Source organism: Carassius auratus, chromosome 25 (genome assembly GCF_003368295.1).
Source record: "Carassius auratus strain Wakin chromosome 25, ASM336829v1, whole genome shotgun sequence".
Lineage (NCBI taxonomy): Eukaryota > Metazoa > Chordata > Actinopteri > Cypriniformes > Cyprinidae > Carassius > Carassius auratus.
In genome coordinates this window covers 11,287,535-11,299,944 of record NC_039267.1, presented here as the reverse complement: position 1 = coordinate 11,299,944, position 12,410 = coordinate 11,287,535, and the positions used below count along the sequence as shown (strand labels likewise).

The 12,410-nt window shown below is 35.2% G+C and overlaps 3 protein-coding genes across 5 annotated transcripts; all 3 read left to right on the top strand.

Annotated features, from left to right (window-relative positions):
* The first annotated feature begins 146 nt into the window (after positions 1-146).
* On the top strand, positions 147-6,225 carry gtse1 (G-2 and S-phase expressed 1). 2 transcript variants are annotated; one of them, XM_026202571.1, is made up of 12 exons: positions 147-290; positions 545-600; positions 895-952; positions 1,272-1,857; positions 1,944-2,105; positions 2,624-2,765; positions 3,041-3,439; positions 4,385-4,451; positions 4,533-4,739; positions 4,843-5,128; positions 5,213-5,329; positions 5,882-6,225. In XM_026202571.1, the coding sequence occupies exons 2-12, from the start codon at positions 579-581 to the stop codon at positions 5,975-5,977; spliced, it is 2,142 nt and encodes a 713-aa protein (XP_026058356.1). In that variant the 5' UTR covers positions 147-290; positions 545-578; the 3' UTR covers positions 5,978-6,225. The 2 variants fall into 2 exon arrangements, with proteins under 2 accessions (XP_026058356.1, XP_026058357.1); XM_026202572.1 differs by having other exon boundaries at positions 148-290; positions 542-600.
* A 96-nt stretch (positions 6,226-6,321) lies between these two features.
* actr6 (actin related protein 6) lies at positions 6,322-9,257 on the top strand. Its single transcript, XM_026202568.1, has 11 exons — positions 6,322-6,534; positions 6,631-6,748; positions 6,838-6,906; positions 6,996-7,119; positions 7,195-7,330; positions 7,406-7,462; positions 7,539-7,637; positions 8,224-8,302; positions 8,435-8,606; positions 8,683-8,821; positions 8,908-9,257. Exons 1-11 carry the CDS (start codon positions 6,467-6,469, stop codon positions 9,035-9,037), a joined length of 1,191 nt encoding a protein of 396 aa, XP_026058353.1. The 5' UTR covers positions 6,322-6,466; the 3' UTR covers positions 9,038-9,257.
* Positions 9,258-9,404: 147 nt separating this feature from the next.
* Positions 9,405-12,003, top strand: sycp3 (synaptonemal complex protein 3). Of its 2 annotated transcripts, none has more exons than XM_026202570.1 (9): positions 9,405-9,622; positions 9,927-10,060; positions 10,370-10,448; positions 10,533-10,567; positions 10,712-10,829; positions 10,906-11,005; positions 11,226-11,324; positions 11,427-11,531; positions 11,769-12,003. In XM_026202570.1, exons 2-9 carry the CDS (start codon positions 9,931-9,933, stop codon positions 11,820-11,822), a joined length of 720 nt encoding a protein of 239 aa, XP_026058355.1. In that variant the 5' UTR covers positions 9,405-9,622; positions 9,927-9,930; the 3' UTR covers positions 11,823-12,003. The 2 variants fall into 2 exon arrangements, with proteins under 2 accessions (XP_026058355.1, XP_026058354.1); XM_026202569.1 differs by having other exon boundaries at positions 9,908-10,060.
* Positions 12,004-12,410: the final 407 nt, after the last annotated feature.

Genomic DNA, 12,410 nt, shown 5'->3' with positions numbered 1-12,410 from the left:
TATATTTGACAAAATTATTAGATTATTAAATAACGTACTTAACCATTCATGTGCATTCAAATTATAAATGCTCTTTTCATTTTATTTTCTTGCGCAACGTCACTCAACGCGACTGCGTTCCGGAAACTTGCTCCACCAATCCCGTCGCAGCATTCATGTCACGTGATCTTCGAAATCAGGCTGGCCACCAAATTTGAAATGTGGAAACAGATCGCTAATGCCAGTTATTTACTGTGAACAGTCAACACTACGATTAATAAACATAACCCGTGAGCTCTCTCCAACAGACAGTAAGTGTTTTTGGTCGTATTAAATGTTTATTATCCGTTTTAAAATCTAATTAGAATTTAATCGTTGAGTAAACCGTATGAATTCATGAGCTCAATGACTTCCATTATGTTTAAGTGTTGGTTATAATACTAAAATGCTCTTTTTATTGAGTATCGTTAGCTTTATTTAGATTATTTAAGTTAGGTTAAAAGTATTTCATGATAAAAAACATGAAAAAAACGGAACCACATTAACTGTAAACTGATGTTTGCAGGACTTTGGCCTCCGTTTGTTTTCACCGGCTGAAGATGGCATCTCTCTCTCACCGTGGTAATCATCTTTATATTTAATTACAGTATCTCTAAACTACCCTTACAAAAGTACTTCAGTGGTACAGTGATACTAGCAGATGGTAATGCAGTGGTGGACCATGGGAAAACACTAACATGATTCATGTCCAAAAGATCAACAACAGTATTTAGAAATAATTTTTGTAAATGTAACGTTACTGTAACAAGCCACAGAAAAAAACACTGATTAAGAATATGTAAACATACTTTAACATGTAATTTTATCAGTGTTTTTCTTTGTATTCATTTGTTTGTTTATTTTCTCTTCTTCTAGAGTGTGTTTCACTGGCTGAAGAGAAATTTGACTTTGACGTTTCATTGTCACCTGCAAGGTTTGTTTTAAGTGTTCGGTATGTTCAAGGCAAGGCAGTGAACATACTGAATTAAAAATAAAAAAAATTGTTTTTGCTTAACTGAAATAACAATGAGTTATACATTCAATCCTAAAATCAAACTGAATGGAACAAAATACAACTCATAAAACATTTCTAAGACTTTACCTTGATATGATGAACTGATCACTGATTGGTTTGGAATGATACAAGAATGAGTTCATAATGAAAGAATTTGAATTTTTGCCTGATTATTCCTTTAATGTGTGCTATATATATTTTATGATGATATACATCATGTGGAAATGTCCTTTCATAGTTCCAAAGGAGATTACGATGTTGAGGATGAGGTTTTCATGGATCTGGTCAGTCATAAAGAGAAACGCACTTCTCATGTGATGGACAGTGTAAGCAGCGGCCCGTCTCTGGGAGAAGAGCCAAGCTGGAGTCCACTTACAGGAGAGAAGTTTGATGAAATCTGCAAAGAAGCTCAGCTACTCGCCAGCCACCTTGAGAAAACGGATTCTGTAGCCGAGTGCAGTATCATTTACTCCAGCCAAGCCGAAGAGACGGAGACGTTTGAGGTGGACAACACAGTCAAACTGAACCTGTTTAGCAAGCCAGCTAATGTTCTGAGTCCCATCAAAAGAGAGACCTTTCTTGTGCAGGACAGCCCGATGAAGCAGCTTCCTCCTGCCATTCAGAAGCGTATGCTGAAGGCTAACGGGACGGCCAGGTTTGGTAAGCCACGTCGGAGTACATCGAGTCCAATCAGGCCTGCTGTAACACAGCCTAAGGTGGCTACTAGAGGCAAAGCCCTTGTGAATAGTAGTGGGGTGTTACCCAGCAAACCCACAGCACAAGTGAACTCACGACTTTCCTCCAGGCTTCCTCCTCCTAGCAAAGTATGTGCACTTAATTCACTCTACTTATTTTAAGATTGTTTGTGTTTAACATTAAGATTGACTTTGAGTGTATCTGTGTTTTTCAGGGTCATTTTGGGCTTAAGCGCAGTCCCAGCAATAGAAACACAAGTAGAGCTGGTTCTTCTGAAGACCTTCTGTCCGATAACACTAGCGTTGCTTCCGATGTCAGTGATTCTTCCTTTAACACTAGTTTACCGGGAAGAAGCAGTATTCCGGCCTGGAACAAGGTAAAAGGAGCTGCCACTGTTGTATATTGTCATTTTCTTCAATAGCTATTGATAATACGGTTATGTAATGCTTGATAATATCAAAACTGCAGTAAAAACAGGAATATTGTTAAATATTATTAGAATAAAAAAAGTTTTCTAATATATTTTCAGCAGCCGTTCCTCCAGTCGATAATGTCACGTGATCCTTTGGAAATCATGCTGCTCAAGAATCATTTCTCATTATTAATGTAAAACTATGGAAACTTTGATGTACTTAAGAATAGAATTTATTTGAAAAACAGAACTTTATTTTAGCATTATAAATGTTTTTCTGTCAGTTTAGATCAGTTTAAAACATTATTGCTGAATAAAATTAATTTCTAAACTTTTGAACTGTAGTGTAGGTTGCAGAATAGACAAATTTTGTCATTTATTGTAATGTATTACCAAAATAAGAGGATGTACACCATTGGTAATTGGTTGATATTACAGATTTTCAAAAATGATATATTTAAACATTTTTCTATATCATTTAGACAGAATTGCGAGCTCCGTCTGCTCTTAAAGCTCCTTCACTTCAGAACTCAAGAGTTGTAGACAGGAGGAGAAACACTTCATCCTCTTCTTCATCTGTGTCCAGCATCAACTCTAGTTTAACTGTCTCTCCAGGAAGTAAAGGTGACCTTTTTATACCTTTAGCATATAATGCTCATAGTTAATATTTAATACAAATAGTATTTAAAAACCTTGAAATTTACATTTAAAAAATTTCATAAGGAATACCCATTTTTCATACTGTACTTTATGATGTCGTAATGCCTAAATCCACATTTAATATACATAGATGTATAGTAATTGACTTTAAAATGCAAGTGATATGCATGAAAACTTCATGGGTGTCTACTGCCATCTGCTGGTTCTGTTAACACATCTCAACTTCCTCCTCTCACCAGCTAAACTGAATTCCTCCCTGAACTCAAGCACTAACAGCATCGGCGCTCGTTCACACAGCAGTGTGAGCAGGTTGCCAAGTTCTAGTCGCAAATCTTCTGTTGTTACCAGAAACCCAGAGCCCCCTGTCAGCAGACGGACCTCCATCTCTACACAGGGGAGGAGGGCGTCTGAACTCCTTCCCAGACCTGTTAAAGCGACACCCCTTAAGAAACCAGATCCACTACCGCCTCCACAGCTTCAGACCCCAGCAAAAAATACAGCTGAAAATACCACCTCTACATCCAGCATCCCTGCATCTGCTGCTAAGATTGGAAGTGCTCTCAGAGGAAACCCCAAACTCAAGGTCCCAGTGGTGCCAACACCCACAAGCTCCCTGAAGGGAGTTCGCAAATCGGAGGGTGAGAAAATAATGCCTCTTAAGATTTTTTGCTTTGAGACATCTTTATCATCATTAAAAACATATTTGTGACCCTGAAAGTTAATAAGTAAAGATCATATTCCATTAATATATTTTATACATTTCCTACCATAAATATATAAAAAACTTAATTTTTGATTAGTAATATGCATTGCTAAGAACTTCATTTGGGCTACTTTAAAGGTGATTTTCTCAATATTTAGATTATTTATTTTTCCCAGATTTTCAAATAGTTGTATCAGTTCAAATATTGTCCTATCCTAACAAACCATACATCAATGGAAAGCTTATTTATTCATTCAAATTTCAAAATATTAATAAGGGAGAATATATATATATATATATATATATATATATATATATATATATATATATATATATATATATATATATATATATATATATATATATATATACATTTTTTTTTTTTTTTTATATAGAAGCAAATGAAAACTGTTGTCTATATACTGAATGTTTACAATTAATAAATTTTAATTAATTCTTAATACCTCTGATGAATTCCTAATAATTTTACCATTTGTAATACAGTATTAAAAATTGATGTTTAATATACTTAAATTACAACTACATGTCATATAGAGTAATATTTCTGTATTAACATACTTTAGGTTACATTATTGTATTATGGTAGTATTTGTTGCAACACCCTATATTAATTCTGATTTGAATGACTTACAGTAATGACAGTTTGCAAACAACAAAAATTATAATAATAATTTTATGAAAATAATCTCATGATTAAAAAATTATCGAAATGATTCTACAAAGAGCAATAACTTTTTTTAAACTGAATGCACTTATTCTTTTATTTCGATTTTTGGGTGAATTTTGACCTGAATGTTTTTTGGAGATTTAATCAAGACAATACTGTATTAAGTCATATTAACTTTTATCAATATTATAGTTTCCTCCTCGCCTGACATCCCTCGTATCATGAAGCCAAAGAGATTGACTGCATGCAGTGTGGAGAGGTAATATTGTAATATATTCTCATCACTTTTATTTCTTTTTAAGGATTCTCTTATTTTTGACACATGTCTTTGCACTTGCAGTATTCCTGATCATCTAGTCGGTCCTCCATTGGGCCTCCTGACACCTTCAGCTATGGGCAGCAAACTGCGAAGACCATCTGCTCTTCCCACCCCAGTCAACCGCCGGATCTCTGCCATCCCTGCATTCACACCCAAGAGTGTGTCACGTCTGCATAAACCTTCCCAGGTCACCGAGCGCTCATCGAGCTCCAGCCAAGCTCATTCAAGGTGGTACTTTTGGCCCTTAAACTGCATCTAAACCTAAATCTGTGATATTCCATTGCGTGTCACGGTCTCTTTATATGTATAAAGTCAAACTTTGCTTGTACAGCCCTGAAAACATGAAGGAAAGTGAGAGTCAGGAAGAAAAGCAAACTTCAATGTCCAATGAGGAGACCTGCCCTCCAGCTAACCTCCAGCCCTGCTCCCTGGTCTTTAATATTGAGGATGAGCCTGAAGAACCTCCTGTCTGTGAGCCAGCAGTTGTGGAGAATCCCTCTGATTCGCCTTCATGTGATCCAGAGCCTCCTCAAGCCAACATCGAACCCCCAGCACTTCCAACCTCAGTGGACACCCAAAAACACCTGCAGATCTCAGAGAAAAAGGAAGTTAAAGAGGTGAAATAAACTCTATTTGGAGTGATTTTTATTTTAAATGCATTTGAAGAAACCTCAACAGATCTGAAAATGTTACAATTGTAGGTTTTGCTCGTGGACCTACCTGCACCAGCACTTCAGTCATCAGAAAAGCTGCTAATTGATCTCTCCAATACCCCAGACCTGATCAAGACTTCCTCTGGAAAGCCTTGGGGAGGACAGGTGAGGAGGAAAGATTATTTAATTATATTTATCTGATCAAAATAAAGGAAAAAAGAATTTTAAAATGTTTCTATTCTATTCCGCAGTTATTACTCTAGTTTTCATCTTTCAGAAATCATTCTAAAATGCTTTGATGCTCAAGAAACATTAGTTATTATCAGTATTGAACAGCTGTGCCGATTTGTTTTTTGGAAACCATGATACATATTTTTTTCAGGAGCTATAGATGAATAGGGAGTTTAACAGCACTTACTTGTAAAATACAAATGTGTTAGAACATTATAAATGTCACTTTTAATCAATCTAATGTATCCTTAGTGAATAAAAATAGTAAAATCTTCACATATATACACACACACACACACACACACACAGGTGTGTGTATGTATGTATATATATATATATATATATATATATATATATATATATATATATATAAAATTGACCCCAAGCTTTTAAACGGTAATGTGAATTCTTATACTACTTTCATTCGTCGGGTACTTATAATGTTTATTGAAACTCATTTGTAATAATTTATTTCTTTTCCTCTAGTTAATTGATCTGAGCTCGCCTCTTATAAAGTGGAGTCCAGAGGACAAGAAAGAAAATGCAGAGAATGCAGCTCCACTGATCGACTTGTCTTTTTAGAGGACCTGCAACACTATTTCTGTGAACTGTCCCAAGAAAAAAAAAATAACTGGAGCATCACATACCATTGAATACTGTTGAAATTAATTTAAGAGGGAGCGTGGATGCTGCTGTGCTTTAATAGCCTTAGTTTTTTTATTTGTCATGTCTGTCTTACATGATTGTATGTAATTATGGTGATGTGCAGTATTTTAGAAATCAAAGTTGTATTTTCCCCAAAAGGTACAAATAAATGTTACATTGACGTCTCCCATTGCTTTTGTTTTTTGGTTCAATTTTGGGAAATCTATATATCCAAACATCCTCCTATGCTGTAGGGGGTGCTTGTGCATGTACTTTTTTCAGACTTAGGATCTGAAGCATAGAAGAAGACGCCCATAGAGCAGCATGTTCATTTATCAAAAGTTTACTTAGAATTCTAAATTAAAAATGAGCTTTGCTTCATAATTTACCTTAACACGTTTGTACAGCTCAACTTGTGATGTTAAAATGTCAACGCTCGTCTTAGACAATGGTGCGTACTTCGCTAAAATTGGATACAGTCATGAGAAAGTCAGGTCAGTGTATTATTAATATGCATTCCTTATTGTTTATAACATATTCTGATTTAAGTTAGTTATATTGAGCTAAACCGATTTCCCCCCTTCCATTAGTGTTATCCCAAACTGCCAATTCCGTTCAAAGACCTCCAGGCTGAAAACATTCACAGCTAATCAGTTAGATGAAATCAAAGACCCGTCTGGACTCTTCTACATCCTTCCTTTTCAAAAGGTATGTCCTCGATATGAATTAGAAACTTCTCTGCAAGCTGTATAAAGCGAATTGTGTCTTAGGTCATCTCTTCTGCATCTATATATCAGGGGTATCTTGTAAACTGGGATGTGCAGCGCAAAGTCTGGGATCATCTGTTTGGAAAAGAGATGTTTAAGGTATTTTAACGATCACAAACATTAGACGTTTTAAGTTTTATAACTGAGCATGATGAGATATTCAGAGCCTGTGCACAATATGTTGGCAGGTGGACTTTGCAGATACCAACATTGTGATAACAGAACCATACTTCAACTTCAGCTCAATTCAGGAATCAATGAATGAGATTTTATTTGAAGATTATCAGTTCCAGTCAGTACTCAGAGTTAATGGTAAATTTATTGTTCTTAATTAAGTTTAGAATGCTACCAGATGATTTTATAAACCGGATGAAATGTATTTTTCAGCTGGATCTTTGAGTGCTCATCGGTACTTCCATGAGAATAACTCTGAGCTGTGTTGCATCGTGGTGGACAGCGGCTTCTCCTCCACACACATCGTTCCTTATTGCAGAGGACGAAAGATGAAGGAGGGCATTTGCAGGTGAGTGCTAATTATCCTAATGCTGTATAATTCTATATGCACAGATCTTTTTATGAATCTCTTTGCACTTCCTAGGATAAATGTAGGAGGAAAGCTGCTCACCAACCATTTGAAAGAGATCATTTCATACAGGTACGCTTTGGACCATTGAAATATGCAGATTCTTTGTCAGTTCTTCGTTATAGCTTGTGACAATTTTGTATTAAAGACAGCTGCATGTGATGGATGAGACTTATGTGATCAATCAGGTCAAGGAAGATGTGTGTTATGTGTCACAAGATTTCTACAAGGACATGGAGATTTCACAGTAAGTATGGATGAACTGGATTGTTGTGCATATATACTGTAAATAAACACATACAGTACAAGAACAAAAGTAATGCTTTTATTCAGTAAAGATGCATTAAACTGATCAAAAATGACAGTAAAAACATTTATAATTTTACAAAACATTTCAAATATATGCTGTTCTTTTGAACCTTATATCCATCAAAGTTTTCTAAAAAACATGTATCACTTTTTAAATCGTATTCAACGTTGATATTAAGAAATGTTTGAAAAATGATCTTGACCGGGGTGCTTCTGGTAATCACAAGGTGCTCCAGAAAGGGTTTTTGACATTAAGACATTTTTCTTGAATGGCAAAACAGCATATTAGAATACCTGAAGGATCATATAACATTGAAAACTTGAGTAATGACTGCTAAAAAAAAAATCACCTTTATCATCACAGGAATAAATGACATTTTATTGTATTCAAACACTTATTTTAAATTGTAATAATATTTTGCAGTGTTACCTTTTTACTGTATTTTTGATCAAATAAATGCAGCTTTGGTTAACAGAATAAATTTTAAAAAATCTAAGTATAATTAATTTTGTTGATATCACAGATTGAAAGGAGAAGATAATACAGTTGTGACAGAATATGTGCTGCCAGATTTTAGCTCTATCAAAAAGGGATTTTGCAAGGTAAGCAGATGTATACCAGTTTGTAAATACTGCAACCCTATTCTTGTGACCCTATTCTTGAATATGAAAAATAAAAATGCAATGCTTGATTTTGTACTCATCCAGTTATTTTTTATTCTTAATGTGCTGTAGCCTAGAGAGGAGATGAATTTTACCGGCAAATATAAAACTGGGGAGCAGGTTCTGCGGCTCACCAATGAGAGGTTTGCAGTGCCAGAGATGCTCTTTCACCCCTCTGACATTGGCATTCAGGAGATGGGCATACCTGAGGCTTTGGTCCACTCCATTAACAACATGCCAGAAGGTAGGTGGCCTCTCATTTGATGCATGTGAAGTTTAAAATATGAATGCATTAATAATAAGGCTCTTTTTATGTCCAGAGATGCAGCCCCATTTCTACAAGAACATTGTTCTTACTGGCGGCAGCGCCTTGTTCCCTGGATACAGAGATCGGGTTTACAAAGAAGTCCGGGCACTCGCTCCTGTAGAATATGAAGTTTCTGTTGTTCTGCCACTGAAGTATGTTTTGAGAGTTTTGAAAGAATGATTGACACTAATATGTTTTTAACAATCTAGACTACAGAATTTGTGTCTTTTGTTTTCAGTCCTGTATGTTACCCATGGGAAGGAGGAAAGTTATTGGCTGAAAACCCTGACTTTGAAGAGCTGGTGGTCACGCGAGAGGATTATGAGGAAAATGGACACTATGTTTGCGAGGAGAAGTTTGATGTGTGACTGCACATGAGTTGAAAATTTGAACCCTATATGTGTTGTATGAAAACTAAGCTGTACAAAGGCATACATACTGTACATTACACTCAATATTATTCAATTCAACATAGATTTTCACATTAAATGTCATAATGTAGTTGTTTTCCCCCATTTTTAGAACGTTATGTATATATGTTGTATTAAAATGTGTAAGGTAGAAATAAAACTACCAGTTGTACTTTTTTCCACTTGTTTTGAATCCAATTAATTGATAAATATCTTATGTTTAAGTTAAAGAGTTGGCTAGCTAATATTTAATATTATGAAGTGCCTCTGGTCATTAAAATGCATCACGTGATCAGCGCGCGGTGAGTCATCCTTTGGCGCTCAAAATAAAAACGGCGGGAATCTACTTCCGAGACGCGCGAGTTCAAACCGTTGTCAAACGTTGTTGGATTTTGTCCATAACTAAATGAACATATTTTACAGTTTCTCTAAATACTTGCAAGGGAATAACTTATAGTATTCAAAAGTCAATACATTTCTGATAGTGTTCTAAACTGTCGTGACTGTTTATAGAGAGATCACAGCCATTTATACTCTCCTCAGGTAAGTTAACGTATGTGAAGTTAATTTACAGATGATTCCGCCAAGAACATAACCTTACTAGAATATGTGTTTATGAACGTATGTTTTATTTTTTTAGCTTTTTTGTGAATAAAAAAAGTTTTATGTAAGCTATAGTATCTGGTTTAAATCATTTTCGTGTAAAGTTAGTGTTTTAATTATTTAAAAAATAAGCTGAGCGATATTCATGATCGAAAATTTATTTGATTTTTGCATGTTGGAGTTTGTATTTTGTTTCTGCTTGTATTTAAATATAACGGACAACAGCTACATACTCTTCATAAAGCGAGATGGCCACTTCCGGGAGAAAACAGAACAAGAAGAGCAAACACACTGACAGCTCCACAGACCTGAAGACGTTTGACTTCGACACTCTGGAGGAAAAGAAAGGAAGCTTGTCTGACGATGATACCAGAGATGGTGTGTCTGTGTATTTTATCATGCCTTTTACAAAAACATATTTGGTGGTAAGTAAAGTGATTGCATTAGAGGCTATACTGTGGTATTCTAAGGTAAGTTAATCAGAAATGTATTAACAGGCTAATAAGAGAGGTATAATAATATTGAAGAATTATATTGGAATTACAAAAGTCTATATAATTTGCAAAATAAAATGAATCAATTATATAATAATAGTCTTATATAAGATATATAACAATATATATATAACAAGTGATGTTGCTGTGAATATTGTTTGTATATTGTTCTCATTTTGTTACGTTACATTAGAAACTCCGATCATTGACAAGCTGAGCAAGAAAAGATCTGCAGATACGTTTGAAGACAATGAACTTCATGCAGGTGTGGGGTAAGTACTGAAATATATACTCCTAGCTGAATTAATGAAGCCCTTTCTCTGAAAACAAAAATCATTTGTTGTCCTTTATCTCAGGAATGAGGTTCAAACTATGCTGGAAAGATTTGGTGGTAAGTGAAGTTCACCACAGACACTTCAAAAATATATTTAGTCCATATTTCTGAACAAAAAGGCCCTTAATATTTGCTAAATGAATAAAACCGGCTTTGAAATACTGTTTTATACTCATAAACAATGACTGAATTGCCTTTTAGCGGACATCAGCAAGGCCATGCAGACCAAAAGGAAACGCTTGGAGGTTCTCACCAAAAACTCCTTAAAGGGCAGCACTCAGAAACTGGAGCAAATGTGGAAAACTCAGCAGAATCAGAGGTGAATGAATGCACTGTGTGGAAAATGACACATTTTGTCATTGATGTTCAAACACAAACATGTTTTTTCTTTGCAGGCAGAAGCTGACACAAGATTATTCTCAGCAAGTTCTCTCTGTGCTTCAGCAGTGGGAGACCGACGTTCAGAAATCTGAGGAGCAGGAGGAGAAGCTGAACGTAAGCGGCAGACGTAAAAAAATGTAGTCATAAGTTGTAAAAGTTGAAACATGTCATTCTGGGGCACAGCATCACATTAAGGGAGAGGAAATATTATAAGGATTAAGAGTCTTGTGAAAAATATAATGCAGCTTTTCAAGATATCTAGCAGACATTTAGAGATGTTTGACGTAAACGTCTCACACCGGGCCTTTGAACTCCCTAATTTCTGTTTTCACAGAATTTGTTTCGCCAGCAGCAGAAGCTCTTCCAGCAGGCAAGGGTTGTGCAAAACCAGAAAATGAAAACCATCAAAGACCTGTATGAGCAGTTTGTCAAGGTCACAGATGCCATCATCTCTTTAATGATTTGAAATTGAACCGAGACCCTTTTTTTTTTCATAATTTGGCTGAACCGACGGAGGTCTTTAATTTGTGTGCAGAACATGGAGGAGATGGAGAAAAGCCATGAAGCCTTCCTGCAGGGCACCCAGATGGAGCTGAGAAAGGAGATGGCCCTGCTGCAGAAGAAGATAATGATGGACACGGTGAGTGCTTCAACAAAAAGATTTTACATCAAATGTCAGTTTTTAAAAGCCCTTAAATGTGATGCATGCTACATTTTCAAGACCAGTTTGGTTTAGTCATTGGGGTCCATTTATGAAAAACTTAAGGAATTTCTGTAAAAAGTTCACACAACCATTTTACACAAATTGCATATTCAGATCAGTGTATGAGTTGATGTAAGAATGGATTTATGATAATTGCACCTTTTATTTTTCCAGCAACAACAGGAGATGGCCACTGTTCGGAAGTCCCTCCAATCCATGCTGTTCTGAAAACATCTGTCAGTTCTGTAGAAGACTCAACCTTACGTTCTAAAAGGAAGGTTTCTTTTATTAAAAAAGAATGTAGAGTCTCTGTATTTCTTTCCATCAGTTTGTTCATTTTAATCCATAACTGTATAATAATATGTAAATAATTTATTCCTGTGTCAATATTAAAGATCCAATAAATTCATTTTTCTTTTTTCTGTTGTGTTAAGGCATGTTGTTGAAGGTTTGCCTGGGATATACTAAAGGACTTCTGTTATTATTATGCATTAATTTAGTCTTTCTTTACTTTTGTTTGCTAGTTAATAGCAGATGGCATTAGAGGGTGGGATATTCTTGATATAGAGAGAAAAACCTGATTAGTGCAACATGGGTCATCAATATTTTGGATTATCTTTCCCAGAAATTACAAACTGTATATTTAAAAGAAGTTTGGTTGATATATATATATATATTTTTTTTAATTAGCTTTTTTTTCAGGCTCTCATTTTAAGATTGGTTTCACTTTAATGGCAAAGAAAGGTTATTAATTAATTGTAGAATGCTTTATTTTCAAAAATGTCCAATGATATTTTCTTAGGAGTCTGATAAAAA

Coding starts and splice junctions, on each gene's coding strand:
- actr6 (XM_026202568.1), top strand. CDS start 6,467: ATGTCAACGCTCGTCTTAGACAATGGTGCGTACTTCGCTAAAATTGGA. Junction 7,331..7,405: donor ATGAAGGAGGGCATTTGCAG/GTGAGTGCTAAT, acceptor TGCACTTCCTAG/GATAAATGTAGGAGGAAAGC. Junction 7,463..7,538: donor AAAGAGATCATTTCATACAG/GTACGCTTTGGA, acceptor TTTGTATTAAAG/ACAGCTGCATGTGATGGATG.
- gtse1 (XM_026202571.1), top strand. CDS start 579: ATGGCATCTCTCTCTCACCGTG. Junction 953..1,271: donor GTTTCATTGTCACCTGCAAG/GTTTGTTTTAAG, acceptor GTCCTTTCATAG/TTCCAAAGGAGATTACGATG. Junction 3,440..4,384: donor GGGAGTTCGCAAATCGGAGG/GTGAGAAAATAA, acceptor TCAATATTATAG/TTTCCTCCTCGCCTGACATC.
- sycp3 (XM_026202570.1), top strand. CDS start 9,931: ATGGCCACTTCCGGGAGAAAACAGAACAAGAAGAGCAAACACACTGAC. Junction 10,449..10,532: donor GAACTTCATGCAGGTGTGGG/GTAAGTACTGAA, acceptor CCTTTATCTCAG/GAATGAGGTTCAAACTATGC. Junction 11,532..11,768: donor AGAAGATAATGATGGACACG/GTGAGTGCTTCA, acceptor TTATTTTTCCAG/CAACAACAGGAGATGGCCAC.